This window comes from Rhopilema esculentum, unplaced genomic scaffold (assembly GCF_057945365.1).
Source record: "Rhopilema esculentum isolate cy_ngs unplaced genomic scaffold, ASM5794536v1 HiC_scaffold_23, whole genome shotgun sequence".
In the NCBI taxonomy this organism is placed as follows: domain Eukaryota; kingdom Metazoa; phylum Cnidaria; class Scyphozoa; order Rhizostomeae; family Rhizostomatidae; genus Rhopilema; species Rhopilema esculentum.
In genome coordinates, this window is record NW_028300834.1 from 1069077 (window position 1) to 1091212 (window position 22136).

A 22136-nucleotide genomic window follows, 5' to 3' on the forward strand; every position below is an offset into this window, starting at 1 on the left:
AGCCATATAGCTTTTATATAACAAATAATGAGGTAACTGTTTGTTAGGGCTGGGTAGTTTAGTCTAACACACTAAACAACCCCACATTCAAGGAGCTGGTTTTCAATGTACGCACACACGAGAAAATTTTTTAAACTTTTGAGCAAAAAATAAAGAGCATTTTCAAGAGACTCAAAAGGCTTTTCAGAACTTGTAGCAAAAACTTTTACTGAAAACAACCCAACCATTAATGTTTTGTGAATTTCTTTGATGGTAGTAAAAGTATTTGAGCAAAGTGAAGTTTCTTGGCTAGCGGGGTTACCTTCTAGCCTCCCAAAATCCACCTCGAACGACTTGGTTTTCAGATACCTGAAACATTGAAGAAGTTCAAATTAAAAGGGAGGTAAAGCTCTAAACGAGATTTTGTCAGAAAAGTTTTAAGAACAGAAAAAAAAGTAGGCAAACGACCAATTCCTTTAAACTTAACATGAAACTATAATATTCTTAATGACCAACTGTATGTAGCACATCAAAAACAAAGTTCCTGTTACGATCTGTCTTACAAATTCGTGTCTAATTAGTACAATACAGTAATTTATTCTGTAAGGTAATACGATCTTAGAGAACTGATAATATAAACTCATACTAAATACCAAGCAAAACAAAAACTTTACTAGGAAAACTTTAAACATTGGCAGGAAAGGTCAGGCTAAGTGGTACATAAAGTATTAACAATATAAGTTAATGAAAATGATTAAAAATAAATAACATTAGTAGGCTCCTTAACAACTTTTACATTGAGATAAAAGATCACAAGCTTGCTTTAAAAATATATGAAGAATTTGAAATTAAATAGTGTTTCTAAAGGTCACTGATAATTTACTTTGTGGTAGGTGAAACTGTAGAAGGATTTGAGAAAAAGAAGAAAAGGACAAACGCATGGGAAATCTATGAATAACAAAAAGGATCACGAAACGAGGTTGAAGGCAAAGGCCGAAAGGCATAGTAAACAAAGAAAAGAATCGAAAAATGAACATAAAAGCACCAAAAAGCATCAAAATTTTCGCAAATATGCAAGGCTCAGTATCAAACAGGGATAATGGCACCCGGCGAGAGAAACTCATGTTGTTAGTAAAGCTTGGATATTTTTGATAAAGCCAATACTTGGTAAAAAAAGTTTGTGATAAAACCAATTCATGTAAAAGATATCGAGAAAAATAAGCCGGTTCATAAAACGAATGAAAGAAAGGGAGATCCACAGCGCAATAGGAGCAATACATACCTCTCTTAATAATTTATTACGTATAGTAATAGGCTTGACTAGAGAACTTGAATCTCCTTTGCTGAGTTTGACTGCAATAATGTTCGAAAGAGCCAGGACATTTGATCCATTCACATCGCGGCTGAAAATACAAAATAACGTCTGGAAGTGTCTGTTGAATTCAACGTTGACAGCAATTAGAGTATGTGAAGAAAACGTTGACAGAATTGGAAGCAAAATGTGATGCAAGTTCAGTTATTGTCTGCATTGCTACAAAGTGTATATTGATAGCTAATTACTGTGATCAATGAATAGATGGTACAATCAAAAAAAGTTTTAGGTTCTCATTCAGTCTAGCAACTCAAGAGTCAGAGGTTTTCTTTCTCTCATTCTTCACTAAATGCTCAGTATTCAGGGTTAATCTCAAGGCAATATTTTCCTAAAGACTCGCTAAATCTGGTTCCCTTAAGGAATCATACTTACATTGACAAAAGATTAAATCTATAGAAACCTTTTTAAATAAAATATTATGTTATGTTATACTTATAAACTTTCATCTACATGCAATAGTATTCCAGTAAATGCTTATAAAAAAATAAATAGTTGTGGATCTTTTTGTTATTGAAGTTTCATAGGCGTTTCGTCAATGAATTTTCAAGTTCTGTTTGAAGAAATTACTTTCAATAAGAAAAAAGAATAGTGGAAGCATAACGTTCTAATGCTATCACATATCGGTACATGACGGAAGACAATTAAGTCCTACCTGTTGTTGTATGTTGAGTTTGTGCTCATCTGCACTAGAATGACGTCAACGCTACCTGTTTAAAGAATCAAGCCAGGCTATTTAACACAGAATAACAAAAGATTTCTTATGCAGATTTCGTAGTTTTAGCAAATTTTTTTTCTATTATCACTCTATTTCTCAACCAAGCTTGGCTCAAAGCTTTGAATAGTGCTTTCAGTCTAGCTGCAAAATTCCAAGTTCCGCATAATATTGGTTGAAACTCCAATTGTCGAAAGTAGTATTCAGTTATCTAGTAATATTTTAGAAAAAAGATAAAATTTCTTGGAACCAATAGCACTAACGGCTATTTTATGTAAAAAGACAGCAGGATGTAAAAAACGCACTAAAGAAAAAAGATGAGATTATTTTTTAGCAGAATGTGTATGTATATATTGAAGCACCTGAAACAATTAACCCAATCCTTAAATGCTGGACAGTACCCGAAGGTACTTCATGTATTGATGAAATGTAGACATTTCTTTTGTAGAAAACAAGGAATAATAGTATCATTATATAGCTTGCAACATAAAATGGTAACACACATTACTTGACCATTATGCTGGAGTAAATGATTTACTCCTCTATTCAGTTGAAATGAAATATTAAAGGCAATTAACAAGAACCTGTTGTTGCAAGGAAAATCTCTTTTGGAATGATGACTATATCTTCTCTGTTTTTTGCTTTCGTCGAAGATGGAAAAGATCTGTCAACAGGGTTTGTTGTATCAACATTGGTGACTTCGATTGCTGCAAAGTAAAATATATAACTTCATCAAACGCAATGTACATAAGATGACTAAGATAGAGATACTAGTTTTTTTAATTTATTGCTTAATCTGGTGTTTGATCTTCATTGTTGACATTTGATTTTCAATCTTCTTAATGTTTGGTATTTATTATCTAATGTTGGAATTCCACTTTGTTTGATGTTTGATCTTCTCTTTATTTGGCGTTTGACTGGGCATGTAATTATAACACGACACAATCGGCAGTTGCACTTGCTAGAATTAACTATCAAATTACTATCTGATGTTCTGTCACAATACTGACAAGGATTGTAATATCTGGATTGTAATTACGCAAAACGGAAGGAAAATCAACTGAAAATAAGCATTTAAAATTAGTCCCAGTAATCCTAGCTCATTCTTAATATATCAAGTAAAGAACCTTCTCATCTTGATAGTTCTTGAGAAAATCTTCAAAAAATGGAAATAGTGAATTTCAAAGATTAGAGAAATTAGTTTGTCATATTTAGCTTCAAATTTTTAAAAAGAAACACGCACTCACCAAGAATATCATCTTCCATAAGAAAAGTTTGGTTTTCTTTCAAAACGCTGCCTATAACGTCACCAAGACTTTCTAACGTTCTTGTTATTCTTGGAACAAGTTCCTGAAAGGAAAAAATCATTTCAATGTTAAACAACAGTTTACAATTACTATGGTACTATAAGAAATACGTCTGCCCTACCTAAACTTTCAACAATCTAACTTACCGTTGAACAGAATCTTACTTAAGTAAAATAGATACTTATCAACGAATTATATTTGTTAATCGTAACTATCTTACTCAGGGAACTTTACTTATCTCAAGGTAACGTACTGAGGTAAAGACTAATCCTAATAAACGGATTGTACCTGTCTAACAAATCCTGCTGAAGGACAGACTAATCATGCTCTATGATAAACACTGTCTTACTGAATCTTAACGGTACTCACCGATGAAAGATTGCGATAATTTTCCCTTTCAAAATTACTCTTTGCCATTTTAGAGCAGCTTCTTATGACATTCTAGATAAGAAAACAAATTTCTTTCAAAAGATTACCATTCTTTATACCATAGTATGACGGGCAGTCAATTGATTTAGTCAATTCGTTTGCTCCGAATGAAGCCGTGCCATGCACGTTGCACGCATGCAGAAATTCTAGATGCCCTTAAAGTACATATATATCACCGTGTACTCTTTGAAAATCTCCTTTAAAAGAGATTCAATCCTTGCCAAAATCACTTGAAAAACGCAAAAGAGAGCTCTTTCTACTTCCCCCGGACCACCCAACTCCCAACACCGAACACCACTCTTACCCTCCCTCCTTAACAATGTCGGTTAGCAATTTTTACTCTTATTTGATTGAAGCAGAACTTTGCACATCAAAAAGCAAGTTTATAAACATAAAAATATTCAACATTGTTTAGGGGGAAGGGGGAGGGGAGGCTGCGTGAAAAGTTTAGGGACGTTTTTTAAGTGTTTTGACAAGGATTGTAGCTTATATTGCAGCATTCAAGTGTAAAAAAACTATTTGCTATAGCTAAGGTATCCAGCATCACATTAATGTACCTTGTGAAACGTTTCGGTGAATGATATTCTTAGAGCTAGCAGTAAGACACCTGGGCCTAGAGAAGACCTGAGATCTATAAATAGATATACCAAAGTATGTATCTGCTATAAAACTCATTTCAATGCTTTTTAGCCTTGTTTTTACATTGACCTAAGCTTACGGTTTATCAGCTAAGGGCAGTGAACCAATGTTCAAAAAAGTCATTTTGAACGCCAAGCAAAACTTTTTGTAAGGTGTATAATAGGCTGTTAGGCACATGAGATGGAAAGGAAAACTGTATAAGTACTGGGAACCTGCAAATGGCTAATAGCTACAAATCCGCTTCTGAATAAAACCAAGGGGATTTGGCGGTAGCTTGGTGGATTTTTGTGGATTTAAACTCAACTGTTTGCGGAAAATAAAGAGGCTGGTTTCCTAAACCAACAATAGGTAAGGCATAATAGAGACCTTTATAACGCTGCTTACCATTGTAACATTTTGGCATTCGACCATACTACTGGGTTTATAGATTGATGCATTGGCAATTTGATCGATCACACCCATTATGACATGAGAGTCATCAGCTGTTACCTCTCTTGTTGAAATGACAGCAGCAGCGAGCTCTTCTGACACTCTTAAGGCTGAGCCTGAATTCACTATTTTGTTCACGAACGGCATAATCTGGGAGATAAGAGAACAGATAAGCGTTGATCGCATTCGTGTATCAGATGTAAATTCAATGAATGTAGAGACTTCAGACAATATTGACAGCAGTTTGTGCACCTTCCATACTTCACTCGTAATATCCTTCGTTCACTTCCAATACCTTTATAATTGCTCCATCTCATATTACTCTAATGGTAAATGAATGCAAGTTTGGGTAACATACCATCAATTAAAATTAAATTTTAACTTGACACCACTAACACTAAATCCAGGTCAATCAAAGTTAAGGCTGCAAATCATCCAAAAGAAGTACCTCTTTGGAAATCTTGTTTCTGTCCTTCACGACTGAGGTGGACTGCATTAGTTGGTATGAAGAAGGAGTCGCTGATATAGTCAACGAATCTGTAGAGATAACGAATACCGCGTCAAAAGAAATGAGATAAATAGCATCTGTACAAAGGAGGTCAATATTCAAATATCACCGACAAACAATAAAGGGCAAACGCGATGAAACGGAGGAAGGGAAGAGCAACACTTTGCCTTCTAAAAGGATTTTGTATGTTTGTCAGTATCATAGAAAGGAGATGCAGATTCTGAAGGAATTTCCAGACTTAAGTCAAAAAATTAATAGAGCAGTTTTAAACTACGATGAAAATGCTAGACAAAATTTAAGATGAGGTATTTCAACATATATCCTATCATTTGATACTATATTATATGAAGCCAGGATATATTTTATAAGAGGACGCATTTATCGCTATCACCTTCAAATAAAGCAACAGTAATTAACTTTATAGATAAAATTTATGTAATTTTTAGTTACGCTTACGGAGTTCATTACGAGCATTAGTATATGCATCAGATGTTGATGCTGTTGTTATCGCCTTGGTGCCAACCGTAAGTGGAGTATTTTCGGTTATAGTAAAGCGTGATTGCTTTGAGCTGTTTGCAGGCTGGTTATTCATACCTATACTTGAAGCTGTCGATACTGTCAAAGCAAAGAACAAAAATAAAAGCAGACGTGCGACAAAGTGTAATAAAATAGTCTCTACTTAGACTTCCGGCATATGGTAATTTAATTTAGAAATTGTAAAGAAGTGTTTGGGGTATCATAAAAGGCTAAAAACATTCACTGAAGCTACAGAATAGAAAAACAATCATTTTATTACAGCATATACTGTATGTAAAATGTGAATTTTAGATTGGCACAGATTTTTGGCAAAATTGTATGTAACATGAGCGTTTGAGGAAGATATAAGAGTTAAGTCCTGGCGAAACGACTAAATATTTCACTAAACATGTTTAGTCGTTTCGCCAGGGCTTTATACAAAAATTAACAACAGAAAATGATACCATTAAGCTTGTGTAGGGGTTTCTTGATCGCTTATTGAAAAGCCTGCTTTTTGGGTTCTGGAAGTCTGCTCCCAAATTTCTTCATGTAAATAAATCTATCCTAATCTCTCTATTTGCATCCTAGTCTTGCAATCCTAGCCTTGCTAGTTTGATCCTAGTAAACTGCATTTTTCTTCGACTTTTTCCAGAATTCTACTATCTCTTGCCTCATTACAATTAAAACAAACGATAACTTGCATAGTAAGGATGTCTGAAATCGATAAGTTTTTTGGGCTTATTCGAGAATTTTAAGTAATAGGTTTCTTTCATGTAGTGGTCAAGCATCTTCTTTGAAGCACTGAACATGTGCTGAAGTATACTTTATGAGATGCGAATAATTGTGCGGGGGAATACATCTTTATCTATGAGGTGTTTTTTGTTCCCCTAGTCCGCTACTGGCCCCGGACTTGGATAAAGATGGACCAAATAGGTAGACCAACAGAAACGAAAATCAATTCGAAAATTCTCGCTGCAACGTTAAAATATATCCAGGCCTCTAAATGATTTGAATAAATTTTTGATACAAACAGCATATTTCCTCTCTCCTCTTTCTAGAAATAGTTTGATCTAATCTTTCATTTTTATTCTTTTTCTTCCATTTTGTATCTTCTAATTGTAGTTTATTTAGTTTTATATTTCGATTGTTTGATTTTAAATCGCCACAGGGCTGCTTTGTATTGCCATGCTCCCTGTGGTATCGTCTGGTGAACTTGTGTATGGTTTTATGATAATTTATGATAACTGAAGATTTATGATAATATATTGAGATAATAACAGAGAAGGCGTATATGGCAGGCTGTCCTAAAATCTTAACCGTTGATCGTTGTTAAAATGTTCAAGGCATTTTTCATTTGTCTGGAGGCCGAGTAGCAATTGTCACGTTTAAGTCGAAACGTTCACAAATAACAATCATTATAATTAGGCAAAATTCGGGGAATATTGAACGTCGATTGGCAGTTTATCTAAAGTATTGTTCAAAGTTTATTAAATAAGAATATATTATTATTGCAGACGGGAAAAGGTACAATTCAAACATAAGATATTCATTGCGGTATTTTCAAGTGTCTGAATAACTCACCTCTATGGAATAACCACATACGTTTTTTTCCAAATTACATCAACACTACTTTTAAGGAAGCATTAGAGACACACCTGTGGTCTTAAAAGAAGCGGTGGAGGAGGATATTGCTGATGTTCTTGATGTCGTCATTGGAGGAGTTGAAGAGAAGCATGACCTGGAAATCTTTCGAACATTTATTCCAGGTACTGGAAGAAAAAGCGAAAAATAAAATGGCGAAGATTGTAAATGATATTCATGTATTACAGACGATTCATTGCTTCATTTTAAAAGGACATTGGCTAGCAACGTCACGAGGCAGAACAAACATACGCAATATGCAGAAAGTGTGGAACCCCTTTATAAATAATAGAAGATGATATTACGTGTGAAATATTGAAGATTTGAAAACATTCATAGCGTCTATTGGTTCTGCGAGCAAGCTTTTCATTTGTCCCATTGAAAGCCTCAAGCAAAAAGCAGAAAGATCACTTGGTTGTAAATTTCCCTGAAATGATTGGCTTATAGAGAGGGCCAAAAAGACCAATTTTCCGGCAAAGTTTTTCAGAATAAAAAACACACCAGTAAAAGTCTCAGTGATAGAAACTTATTACTTTGAAAATTCGTCATTAAAAGTTTCCAGTAAATCCAACAAATATAAGAACAGAGAGAATAAGGCAGCCCCCCTTTGGCGCTACCTCCAACGAACTCACTTATATCTGCACAAACAAAAACAACGGTTAATCAAAAAGTTTGTGGGAAGGAATTCTGAAATTTCTGAAAAGCTAATTGTTTTGCAGAGATTTCTGTAAGGTACTGATTTTGCAGATTGACTAGAGAATCAGATTTAACTTGACCAAGGTCACGTTCTATTTTGGCTTTTGCTTCTGAAACTCTGGTAGGAAATCAAATTAAACTGATTTAGATAATGTCGGTACTGATGTTCATATCTTAGATGGTAATTTTGACTAAATTAGTTTTATATATCTGTTATATTTCGTAAAGATTGTAATCTTTAAAGAGCTCATCTCAGGAGGGTTAACCTCACAGTATATACTGGTGTTTCTCACAGTAAACAAGTGAAAGTTGGAATGACTCTTGATTTAGGCATAAGGAATGTATGCACTTTATTAATGCTCTACAGCAGTCGCAATGCTGACTCAACATAATTAAGAGGCTCCTTAGAGCCCCTTAGACGTCAGTACCAGCAAAGTACAACGGAGCTTTTTTAATTTAGCGTGTACCCTTGTTTGCAAAATATTTTAGGCATGTCCAGCGAAGCCCTACTGCAAAATATTTTTAACCTGCAATCTATATCCATTCTAGAGTTACCTCTAATTCTCTTTTTTATTTGTTTGATTTATAAATGATACTGAAAACCCGTAAAGAAGTATTTAGATATTAAATGATCTTAAGGACAACGAAGACGTAATCGGCGCAAAAGAAAGATATGGAAAACCAACGCTTTTTGTCAGACAACGGCCTCAAGTCTAGACGAATTCAGAGTCTAATTCACTTATCAGTTTTCTTTGAAAAAGAACGGTAAAAGTTGTTTTATGAATCATGTAAGTAGCATTAAATGTTGCAGCTGTTAAGGACTTATTCAACAAGAGATGTTCATATTTGTAAGAATATCAAGGTATTAGGGAGTTTGTGCGCCTGTGGACTTTTTGAAGAAAAGGAAGCATTTGATTGAAAACCAATCAATTTTTTTAAACAGTAGGAGATAAGGGTATGGAGGAGTGTTCTCTTCCACCCATGGCTTCCCCGCTTATACTGTCATCAAAAAAAGTTCTATAGGCAAATTCCGCCTATAAACCTTCCTCCATCCACACAAACATGAACGACTTTCCCGTTGATCACAAAATACGGTAGCTGCTCAAACCTGAGCTCAGCAACAAATCATTTAGAGTTCTTAGACTTGATGCCCTTAAAAAACATATCTATAAACAGTTTTTACATTAAAAAACATATCCTGAAATAATACCTTAAAATACCCTAAATATTAAATCAGTTCAATATGTAAACTGGCGAGATATGGCCAATGAAAGATTTTGATTTTATAAAAATTTTCGTACACTGCTATACTGGCTTAAAACCGAGACCAAATTACAGTGATATGATGGGGAAAGCGCATGAGCTAATATCGCAGGCAATTCGCAAGACATCGGACTGCTTTTGCACAGTAAGAGCTCTTTAATTATCATCTTTCAGGTTTTCGGATTCAAATTCAAAAATTCTATAAACGAATTTTGGGTCGTCAACACTTGAGAATTCTATAGGTGCTACCTCCTAATTTCGTGTTTACAATTTGACTTGAATCCTTGCATCTTCAAATTAGTTGCTAAGCAATCGTGCATAAGATGGATTTCACACGTGTTCATTTGACACTCTGTTATGTTTCAAAACGGCATATCTGATTGCCAAAGTTCTTGAGCCCAGAGTTCGAATTCTCGATTGTAGTTTCTGAGTTTTGAAGAATCAGGTCAGGTGACCCAACCTAAGCAAACTAAAATGCATTTCTGATAAGAATTATCCATTAACTCTTTAATCGTCGGTCCGAAGCTTTAAGTAAAGCATTTTTAAGCAGTTTCACAATCATAAAAAACTGCAGCTGAAAAACTGTAATTGTTTGATGCATCTATTGATGATGGGATCTCTTCGCTTTTTTAACAATAGATTCCCGCTAGAAACTAAAATTGCACCAAAAAAATTAATTCAAGAGAAATGATTTGTAATGCAACGTACATAACATATTGGATGAAAAAGTGACGTATAAAGCATTGACATCTTTCTCAGAAATCTGATCAATTATGGGATCTTCAAAAGACTAAAGAAATGATTCCTAGTATGAAATCTTCCATGTAAATTTTGAAATAAGACCTCTTAACGGCTGTTCCAAAAAATCCATTTAGTAACATTTGGTAGAATAGAAAATCCGTTTTTACCTCTATCAGCTAACTTTGATTACAAAAAATTTCTTCAGCTTGACAACATAATTGAATTCTTCAGAATCATCAGAAAAGTTTACTCGATTACCGGTTTCAAAGTAAATCAAATCAAGTCCTAGGCTTTTGGTGTAAAGAACAACACCTTTCTTAATTGCTACTCGGAGTGCCACGCTTAATCCGATCATCAGGCAACTGTACAAATCAAATCCTATATGAAATCCTGTCTTCCCACATAAGGAGACACTTAAATCCTGCGTATCAAGACCTGGCAGCTCTTTGAGGGTTACAGAGTGTGGAAAGAGAATGTGTTCTACCCTTTCTAAAAGACAGGAATTTTTGGCTAATTTAGAGAATCTGCTGAACGAATATTAAAATGTAACAGTCAGAGATATTGCAAATAGGCTTTCGATATACTTCGAAGAAAGCTAATGTGAGGTTGCTAGAAGGCCTGAAAATATAGAAAAATTGTCTTAATGGCGCAAGAAAACAGTGAAAAAAGGATATGTATATCTGAAGAACTATGTAAAAATACACTCTGCCATTTGGCAGTGAAGTCTTGAGGTGGAAATGTCCATCTTTTTGTGGGACGCACATCGAAAACCGATTTCGCATTGAAGGCTTACCTGGCTGGCAGTAATACAAATTATGCTGGTATACAAAAATACAATTCAATACCTCCATTAATACCTCCGGCTTGAGGAATTTTCTAATTTTTAACCTCTCCTGAAGCCTTGATTTAATTGAATACATTATGCTAGGAGGAAGAACATAATAACTAATGGCAGGATGTTACGTCTATAAAATCAAAATGAAAGGTTGTTATTGAAAACAAGATCAAATATACATTAATCATTCCAAAAGAAAGACTGGATCCTCGATCATAGACAGCCCAGTTTCCTCATCTCCACCTCTATTATTTACAAATAGAATGCTAAAGACACCAGAATCTCGTTTAAAGTCGTGCACAAATGTTGATTTTGCATGTCAGATGTTGGAAAAACAGGTCAGATTTTGACTTGAGAAGCAAGGAATGCAAGCATTACTGTTTTCACAGGCAACCAATAAAACAGGCAACCTACCAACAGAATTCGGAGCTATCGCCACATTTACGTGGAATCAACCATGACTTACGAAAATCTTGGGAGAAAGGACACGATTCGCCAGAACCTGACACTGCTGCATTATATATTATCTGCAGTTTAACTTAAACCTTATCAATTATGTTTTTTTGCTTTGTGCTATCATTCTGAACCATCCAATTAACAAACACATGTGTGAAAATCGGAAGGTGGCATTTGTATACAAAATAAATAAGGAAACAAAGATGCATTAAAACGATGCATTTCAAATGGGGAGCTAGACAAAATAATTGCATCTTTGCAAAAGGATTGATAATGCTGCCTCTTAAAGGTATTCCATCTTCACAAAATAATCAGGTTACGAGGGCATTCCATTTTCCATTACGTATTCCATCTTCACAAAATAATAAGGTTACGAGGGGATTAATTATTTGTTTTATGTCACCAATGGTAAGAACATTAGACGTTCTGAACGTGAGGTGTTACCCTTTGCCATCAAAGTTGTTAAATGATAATCAGTGGCGTAGCGTGACTTTTTCAACTGGGTATTCTCTATTAATCAAAAGGGTGGGGCAGGGTGTGGCTCGATGCGGCTTGATGAAAATAGGGGGATAATAGGAAGATTAAGAGGACTAGCTATTGACATTTTATCTAATTTTCTTTTTGGTTCGGTTGGCAAGTACTGCACTGTCAGGGCATTGCTATGATAAAAACGATACTTTGCTAAAGGACCCTTCAAATATACTCTTCGAACTCATTCATTTCATCATATTACTATTAACCATTTCATCAAAAGTAATTCAAATCAAAACATATCATTGAAAGCCAGAAAAATTTTACTGGTCGAAATATGTCCCAATAGTTGTTGTTAAATCGTCTAACATTTGCACTGATGTAAAGAGGAAGTAACTGTAAACACCTACTCTTAATACCTTTTAATACAAAAGGGCTTTCGAAAGTTTCAAAATTATTCACATAGGGCATTACATGAGTTATAAATGATTTTGTGGTATGCAGTATAGACTTTTTCTTCATGGTCTAATCGTGATATTTTCAATACAAGTTAATATTTGAAAGAATCGAAGGTAATGAGATGAGACTGCACAATAATGCAAATAAATGCGCTCGAATAATGCAAACAAAATAGGCCAACAAGATAACTGAATACACCAGGCAACTATAAGGATATTATCCAGGCCTATCTGCATTTACTTTAATTCTATCACATAATACAAACAGAAACATCCCTGATTGGCAAGCAATAACAAATTGGCATTTCAAGAGGGAACAGATCTGAATCAGTGTAGTATTATGTAGCAGCCTACCTTACCTTTCCACTTTGCTGTTGGTAGATTAAGATTAGGGGTCAAATGAGAGAATGATTATGAAACAGTAATACAGACATTGCAATAGTTTTTTAATTAAGTCATGTTTACTGTTTTCGATGCAGCTCCATCACTCCAACCGCTCCGACGTCCATTAACTGTTTATATCGATCTCATAACGAGACTATTTTGAACCAACTTGAGGCTGTACGCTGCATATTTCTCAGCGTACAGAACCATTGTTTTAGCTGATTAACGGCAAATATTATTCATTGAAAGGAGCATTTTGATTGGTTAAAGTACCGTCTAGGGTATTCACTGCGTATTCATGACCAATCTCCATACAACATGAAGTAGCTCAATCTTCAAAATTAGCTTCAAAGATCTCCCAGCTTCTCTATGCTTCGCAGCGTTATTGTTTCCATGAATTTCGTGATATTTTGTACTTGTACAAAATGTAGAATATTGAAGGTAACGAATTCAACCAGAATCAATAGCCCCAAAACATTTTTTACTTATTACAATTATACGTCGTATTAATATTTTTTCTGAGAAATCTCAGGGTATTCACTGAATACCTTGAATACCCGGACGCTACGCCACTGATGATAATGTTTTTTGATTACCTACATATGCATAGTAGCTACTGTAACGCCTGTGGCGTTTATAACAAGAAATGCGACCAGTTTAGCAGCTTTTCAATTTTCAATATGCAAAATATACCAAAGTGTGTTTATAGGGATCAATATACTTAACGACGTTTATGTTTTAAGTTTCCTCTAAAGGAAAATAAATTTCATATTGAATTTACACAAGTGGGTAAGTAAAAGCCAAACCTAAAAACGGATGTTCAAACGTATTGAAAGATCTCCGAAACACCTCGCTTTGTAGTGCAAGAGAGCAGAAAGCGACACTGGGTGTCTTGTTGATGGTTTTTCAATAGAATCTGAACAAACGAAATAACTTTAAATATCGTTACTGCTTTTAGATAAAAAGATTTGAGATCTAAAGGGTTATCAGATCAACGATATATGCCACTATTACTTGAACTAGAGGGTCCGAATAGTTCTATGACAGCAAAGACGCCCGACTATAAGAAACTGACGTAGTTTTCGTTATCTAATCTTCGTTTGAGAGAAAAAGCTATCTTCCGTAACAATTACTTTTCGGATCGATAGATTTTTTCAAAAACATTTTTCCAGACTTTTCGCCAGAAGATTTCAACCGCAGGTCAAGCTATTGTTCATATAAAATGTAGGACAATCAAATATTGTCTTTAGTCTATTGTCTATTGTAAGGAAGATAATTGTGGCTGGGTGGACAATTGCCGGTTAGTTAGTATGCTTTTCAAGGCAGAGCATACAGTAGTAACTCTCGAAAAACGATCATAAACAAGCAGGCACCGCGCAGCCATTGGGCTAGCAGGGGCTATAGCCCCCCCCTCACCTTTTTGCAATAATAGGCTTCAAATTTTTTGGAAGGTTTACTCTAACGCATCTTTGCATAGTCTACTCCTATGTAGTAGCAGTTCTTCTTGACTGGGTTTTTTTGTTGTTCATTTCTAGCTTCGTTAGCTTGGTATTTTGTTACTCTCAAGCTAATTTTATCTATTTTTATAGTTATTGATAACTTCTCTGAACCAGAGTGTTTATAAAAATTGAGAAGAAATGAAAAAAAGTATTTTCTAAAAGGGGCGTTTTCTGGCGTTCTGGAGGGCATGGCCTCAAAAAAACTTTGGTCACACCCTTTTCAGATGGGTTTTTTGATGCAAACATATGCTTCTTAATAGTATTCACAGCATCATCGAATTTGGCAAAAGATTGAATATGGTTTGTGAGCAGCTAAAAAATAATGCAAGATATAGCATGTCAATTAGATTTCCCTCTTCCATATCGTTATAAAATTTTGTATTTGATTTACGAGAATATAACAAATATCAATAATCTAATTGACTTCCTCAATGAAGCAGTTTGAAAATATTGATCTTTCTGGACATGTTTTCAAATGCATGTACGAGCTGCATCTGTATACGCTGCATAAAATCCAGGAAAAGCTTAGATGAAGATCATAGAAAATATCTCAGGCAGCAGAATTTCCCTTTATATGTTGTTGAATGTTATTTCTTTGGGTTTTACAGGAAAACCCCATAGAGTGAGCACTCAGGCTATAAAACTTGACGCAAATTTAGTTAAGTATAGGGGCCCCAAAACACTACTTTCAATAAGGGTCCCACACTGTTCCGTTACGCCACGAATTTTATAACGCAAAAAGAGCCTTGTTGCATCTTTTGCCCCCTCTCCCCTTCCAATCCCCCAGGGAGAGACAGCTCCTTCATCTTTTTTCGACTGAAAGTGAACAAACGATATCTCGTATGCTATATCGCTGGGAGTTACACGCGCATATTTTGAAAAATGGGGAAGACCTTTTTTAATAACATCAATAAGAAACAAAGCTTCGAGATAGTTGAGAAAATCAGCTGTTTGTCCCATAAGTATTATGAATATTTTGGTCGATATAAAACGTTAAATCTTATTATAATTTACCATTCTCTGGAAACCAACGTTCTAGCTGAGAGGATTCTCAATTAACGTGACGTGTGTTATGGCTTTCGCGTTTCCTTTTACGTAGAATCATTTATTCAAGCAGAACGTTTTGAGTGCAAATATTTTGTCATCAAACTATCGGAGACCCCCGTAAATCATCTGTGAAATCCTAGTTGTCTTTTTACAAACATGAGCAAACATAATTAGCTGGAAAATTATGAGAAAAATTATCTAAAATTGAATTTTTCTCAAAGGTTTTAAGCGTTTTAAGCAGGTTTCAAGCAGCCCTTTAAACTAGTTTTTGCTGTTAGAAGATTGTTGTCAGAAATAACTTACCTTCACTGATCGTTTTTCAACACAAAAATTAATCAACAGACATATTCCACACAAAATTAGGAAGTTCTGATGCCGAGATTAAAAAAAATGAGCAAAAAACTTACTACCTTATCCAACAAAATCAAAAAAAAATTCCCACCTTTTACAGTGCCAGGTCTGCCAGGAACACCATTATTTTCGATGCATTTCCCGGGCCTTGCCAATGCTTTTGGGTATGCCGAGGTTGTAGAGATTACGCCTCCATCGCCGCCGCTATGCTTGCCGTCGCTACCGTCTGCGGTTACGTATCCCTTGATCACTATCTGCAAAATCAGGCATTGCAAGAAAAACTTCATCATGAAACTTCAAATTTGATAAAAAAACTGTTTTTAATGAGTGGGGCTCAGCTGCTGTTATGTAAGTACTAAGTTTGATAATATTGTGTACCATCCTTTGCTAACTCACGCCAGAATGGACATTTTCTAAAACGTGGTTGACGTTGAACATAAAAGCGAGATCTTGGTGTAGATTATTGCGGAGATTTCTCTTTGCGCTCAAAATAAGACGAAGACCATCGATATTGCTCTGTTGAGCTATCAGATAAGCCAATTGATGTTTACATAGCGGCGAAGCATAGCATGTTTGCTCTTTACGGCTGTTTGCACTTCATATCATCGTCTTCCTGAATAAACCGTAAAAATCATTACATTGAAGAGGCTAATCTCCACCTTAATGAATGGTTTCTAGTGCGTGTTCGCAAAGGTATACACATACGCCTTCGCAGCATTCTCAAGCGCTCCTTTAACGGGGGTCAACTGGATTCTGCATTCAATCTCTGAATACATTTTAGCTTACCTATACAGCACTGTCATACACGCACATAGAAAAGGAAGCACTGGTTGTTAACTGTCAGTTTTTGAATAGCAATTTAAATTTCTTAAAAGCAAACTAAAGATTGATAAGGTATCATAAAAATTTTTAATCGGTTCATTGCTGAGAGAATCAACATGTGTATAAATTTCATTGTTTTAAACAAAAAATGAGAATGACAAAGAAAAGCTTTTGTTCTAAATTCAGTTACATTACAATTACAAGCTTCTGTTTGTTTGAGCAGCTTATTTTAACATGGTTAGAGAATGACAGCCGTAGAGTAAAGAAGCCATAGCTAGAATACAACATCAAAGAATTCTGGACTAGTCCATGCCTCTTTACAAAAAGTAATGTTGAAAAAAAGGAATTAATGCGTCGAAAAGAAAGTGGTGACGATTAAAATGATCTTGATAAGGCAAGGAAAACGGGTGGCAATGACATGATGGCATTGTTGATAGGCTGTTTTTGGGAAGTACTTAAACGAAACGAAGCTCTGTTGTGGATGATAAAAAAGATGGCACGAGAGAAAGTTAGGGTATTCGAAGATGAAGAGAAGACATTAATAAACGCTACTTGGTATCGTATAGAAAGACTAGAGTCTAGAACCTTAATCTAGTACCTTTGTTTTTCTAAGCCTGGTCAATTCTTGTCAGGCTATCATTTGATCAAAATCATAATGACAAATCACATTGACGACTGCAATAATCAATAACAATAAAGAGAATTTCAGCAGAAAAATTTCAAACTGATTCATCGGGAGTTGTCATTATCTGCTGTGAATTCCAAGAGGGTGGCCTTCAATGAGCTATCCTTGAGAAACGATTGCGCAAAAAGCTCTGTATGTAGAACAGGTACATCGAAAGTTCTAATTAGTTCCACTCTATTCACACCTCATCGCCAGCAAACAGTTTGTCCATTTCCCAAAGACATTTATTAATTTTACGACAATAATCTACGCTCAAACAATCAGAAATATTCACAAAGTCTTTTTTAATTTTCTTATCAAGGCATCTAAAAAGCCGGTGATGAGAATATCCAGTGCAAATAGTTTGGAATATCATGAAAAATAGGTTTTTGCGTCGCAGGAGATTTTAACTGCGAGCGAAGAACAGTTTTCTTGGCCAAGTCGGTCACTCATTTTCCGCTTAGTCTTTGAAGACCTGTGGTTCTAAATACATGGAATTGTTTTGAATATATTGAAGAATCTTTACGGAGAAACTTAAAAACAGTTTAACAAAAGGTTTTTTCAGACACAAAATTTCGGACAGGACTCATTCCCGTGAAAAAAGACATCTTCTTTGAAAGCTAAATGTGTGTCGGGATGCACCGAAAGACACTTTTTCATCAAAGTATGTCTAGCTTCAAAGAAAGATATTGGATTGGTGAATAAAGAATTTGAAGAGGCAGTCAAGTATAGAATTGGACAGAGGTGTTGATGACAATGATAACATGATACTGATTATGTTGCTGATGTTAATGATGTTTGAGCTTTGGCTGCTTGTAAATTAGAGAGTTCTAGCGGATTTATGAATATGTACTCCTTTTAGAGCGTGCAAGTTTGATCAATTCGCTAGAAAATAATGTATATTATTGCTTTCGAGCTTATGAGGCGTAAAGGTGTCCTACGTAGCAATACAACAACGATATTTTATGATGGCTTTTTACTTGCTCTAACTAATATTACGATCCAAACAACCATGATAAACAAACAGGCAAAACTCTCATGAATATTTTGATGAACATGACAGTTATTGACAACTACTGCCGTCGTTAAAGATCCATGAAATAGGCCCCGAGGTCCATCCGATTAGGAAGGAATCCATCTTTATGCTTTGGCAGCAGGTTATAGACTCTATTCACCATTCATTCCGGTTAACAAAACAAACCTCAAAGTACACTCAATTTTTTAATAAAAAAACCATCTATTAGAAACCGATCCCTAAGATAACAAAAAAAATCAAGAAACCATAGATGATGACCATCCATCTTAGGAAACTGCTCGAATACCCCTATGATAAAGACCGGGTGGAGTTGATTCTTTCGAAAACTAGCCACCTATTTCCTGTTTATTGACATAGAATGTAGAGCACCTTTTGATTAATTACCGTAAATTCTTTTTAGCTCCCCTCTCAATTAAGCCCCCTCTCTTATTAGCGCCCCCTTTTCAGAAGGAAAAATTTAATTAGCCCTCTCTTAATTTAGCCCCTCCCCCCAATTTTTCACTGATGCTGAAATAAGTAAACTTGACAAAAACAGAGATTTTCATTTTATTCATTGGTCGTTCAATACTTCGCATCAAATCAAAATTCACACCATGTCTCTTCCAGTCATGACAGATCCAAAGACAAAGATTTAATGTGCACGATGTGCATTAAGCACGGGCCATGTGAGAGCCTTTTACCAAAATTACAGGCTGTTGGTACTCCGAGGGATGAAGTCGACCTTTTCGAATGCTCGAATTCAGAAGGCGACATGGCCCAAGAAGATATTTTAGAATTAATAATTAATGACGATGACGATGACAATATTATTGATAGAAGGCTGATTTGATGTTTTTCTTTTTGCAAATTACAAAAAATTAGTTTACCACTATAAACGGTTTTATTACAAAATATTCATTAAGCCCCCTCGCTCAATTTAGCCCCCCTCTCTTATAAGCCCCCCTTTAAAGTGCTAAGAAACAATAAGCCCCCGGGGGGCTAAAAAGAGAATTTACGGTAGGTCTTTTTTACTATCTTATGTTACGTTCTTATATTTCAAAAAAGTGTATAACTCTTTAGATAAGAAACTTCTGAAAACTTCTAGATCTGAGATACTCAACATAATAAGAAGCTGGGTTTACATACAGATGTGACGTTGGCAGATGTCCCTAATAACAAAAAACAGGAGAGCTAAAGGCGACTTACGACCAGTGCTGAGGAGAGGGAGGCAGAGGGGTCACTGAACCTGGGATTCCATTATCACAACCTGTCATTAATAGTAATAATTATCGGTCTATAAATGAATGAAGTAAAGGAATAACAGCAATAATCATATTATGTTATCTCGCTGAAACAGAGCCTGTAGCTTTAGGTAATTTTGTAGCTTTCTAGGAAAAATTCTTTGAACAAAACTAGAAACCACCATGTGCCTATTTTTGGGTTACACTCACAGATAGAGATCAATTTTATTATTTTTTTATGGTCTTCGATATTTTTGGGACAGTTGTATTTCATCTAAATGGTTTGCAAGGTTTTGCTACTCAGGATTGATTGTGGTTTGTCTTAGCTGCAATAATTTTATTCTAGTGTCAACTTGCTTCAAAAATTTAAACCCTTTTGCAATCAATATTATTGCTTTGAACGATTTTAAGTAATTTGAAAAGCTAGCAATGTCTGTTTTTGACTCTGGAGGGATATCAAGCTTTTTGCACTCTACCTATTGCTTTTAAGAACAGAAGGTGAAGGTGACTTAACGTCATACAAAAAAACTGGGGAACCTACATCTGTTTGCAACGGTGGATCTTATTTGCTTGAATTTATTAAATGAAATAAAATCAAAATATAAAGAATTGCCAAAAAAGTTTTGGTACCGAAAAACTTGAATTGCTTTAGTATGCCATGTTCCGGCATTTCGTGTAGTCATGAAGAATTCCTTATCTTATGGTTAAGATGTTTTCATTTTTATGCATTATGGCATCAATATATCACATCTATGTAAATTATATTTAAATAGCCAACAGAAGTAAAAGCCACCAGCGTAATTTTGCCATGATAACAATTTTCACAAGAACTGTCTTCAAACTCTGTTGGAGGAGCATTCCCCGTAAACGCGAGAAGAGTCCACCTTGGGCTTGCCTTGCTATTAATCTTTCGTCCTGACCCGGCCCGATCTGACCCGGGGCCCATAAATCCTCTCCGCTACCCTGCTTACGGCATCTCTTTCGGGCAGTGACTCAGTCTTCTTAGAAAGAGATAAAAAACGGCAAATTAAAGACTCTGCACTTCTTAAAAGCGCAGGTCATCTTGAGGCATACCTTTGCGACTCGGCACGATTAGGGTTCGGTACATTTTTGAACATGTCAAAGGAATAGAGCGGCATCTATTCTGTGCCTAATTCGTAGTTTTCATTTAATACTCCCCTGTGGCTGTGCATTTTACTTAAATAATTTTGAAGAAAAATTTTATGAGATCATGAGTTGTGAAGCTCGGTAAAATGAATAAAGTAAGGCTTTGCATTGACTGAAAAGCACTCAATGAGAGAATAGTGCAATGACGTAATTCTTAGAAGTGGGTAAAGCTTCACAACAACAGTAGAAATGACTCGCAATGGCAATTCTGCATAGGAAACGGTGACACGTATTGTGATGGATTGATCAACTAACCAGCTGTCCAAATAAGTTATCCGGGCAATAAACTGTCCACATGGTGGTCAGAAAGACTTTCATTTAGTGGAACTTTTTTCATTTCCGAAAGCAAGACCTTATATGGAGACCAGGGCGGTCACTTGAATTTTTTAAATACAGGGAGTTCCATCCGATAATTATGGATAAGAAGTTTCCTTGTGATCTGATCCTTTTGGATACCTGATTTAACAATAAACCCTTTTGATACCTATGGGTTCAAGTAACACATAAAAATGTCAAGAACAGGAAAGAATGAACAGGCGTGTTTAAATTGATTATTATAGGAAACAGTCCAAACTACCATAACCAGTCGTCTTTTATGTGCTCAAAAACAAGATTTTGTATTTTGATATTTCTGGGTCTTTTCCACACTTTTTAGCTGAAAATTTTGAGTCTGTTAAATTTGTTTTTGATACTTTTGGATGAAATTTGTTAACGGCAGGTGGACCTTCCCATGTATAAGAAGATTAAGTGATTCCCTGGGATCTGATGTTCGTATTTTCATTTTAGTATTAGCATTGTAGAAGTGTTATCTGGTGACTCAAATGTCATAACAGATCATCAGCAGTAATTCCTAACGTTAGAATTCATTATTCATAAGCCCAGCCGGTAGAGCTTTCAGGTCTCAATTCAAATTGAAAAACAGGATCGTGAATACGCTTACCTTCTTATGATTTAATTTGATATCTTATTGATATTTTGCAGCAAATTGATAGAAAAAAGATGTTGTTTTCATCAAAGCTAATCGAAACACAAGAAAATTCAAGAGATTTTACAGTAATCGAAAACATATTTTTTACTCAAAATCAAAATCGACTGAAGGTTCCGTTTGTTGCAAAAAATCTTAGTTATATTTTGCAGCAAATTGATAGAAAAAAGATGCAATTTTCATCAAAGCTAATCGAAACACAAGAAAATTCAAAAAATATGAAAGTAATCGATAACATATTCTTGACTCAAAATCAACTAAAGGTTCGGTTTTAAGAAGAGAAATGACGCAAAATTTTCCTATTCTATAATTTCCAGCTTACTGGTAACAGACAAAACAAGGCAAGAGAAATGATACGGTTTCACATGCACGACTTAACATAGATAAAAGAGTAATTTCTATCAGGAAGAAAAAAAAGTAAGATGAAAAAGAAGAAAAAACGATATAACTCGCTTTTAAAAACCAGCTTTGCTTATTGGTTGATCTCTAAGAAACTTTTAATACATAGC

General features: G+C 35.2%; 1 protein-coding gene across 8 annotated transcripts in view; it reads right to left on the reverse strand.

Moving 5' to 3' along the window:
* Nucleotides 1-22136, reverse strand: part of LOC148957521 (uncharacterized) — a 73992-nt gene that overhangs the window by 25171 nt on the left and 26685 nt on the right. For 7 of the 8 annotated variants that reach the window (XM_089115256.1, XM_089115258.1, XM_089115257.1 and 4 more), the window contains 11 exons: nucleotides 15825-15987; nucleotides 7547-7660; nucleotides 5832-5990; nucleotides 5316-5404; nucleotides 4823-5017; nucleotides 3740-3811; nucleotides 3311-3413; nucleotides 2648-2770; nucleotides 2004-2058; nucleotides 1262-1382; nucleotides 302-348 (listed from right to left, as the gene is read on the reverse strand). In XM_089115256.1, the coding sequence (XP_088971382.1) occupies nucleotides 302-348; nucleotides 1262-1382; nucleotides 2004-2058; nucleotides 2648-2770; nucleotides 3311-3413; nucleotides 3740-3811; nucleotides 4823-5017; nucleotides 5316-5404; nucleotides 5832-5990; nucleotides 7547-7660; nucleotides 15825-15987 (1241 nt within the window). The remainder of the gene's footprint in view (nucleotides 1-301; nucleotides 349-1261; nucleotides 1383-2003; nucleotides 2059-2647; nucleotides 2771-3310; nucleotides 3414-3739; nucleotides 3812-4822; nucleotides 5018-5315; nucleotides 5405-5831; nucleotides 5991-7546; nucleotides 7661-15824; nucleotides 15988-22136) is intronic. The other variant, XM_089115262.1, reaches the window with a different exon arrangement.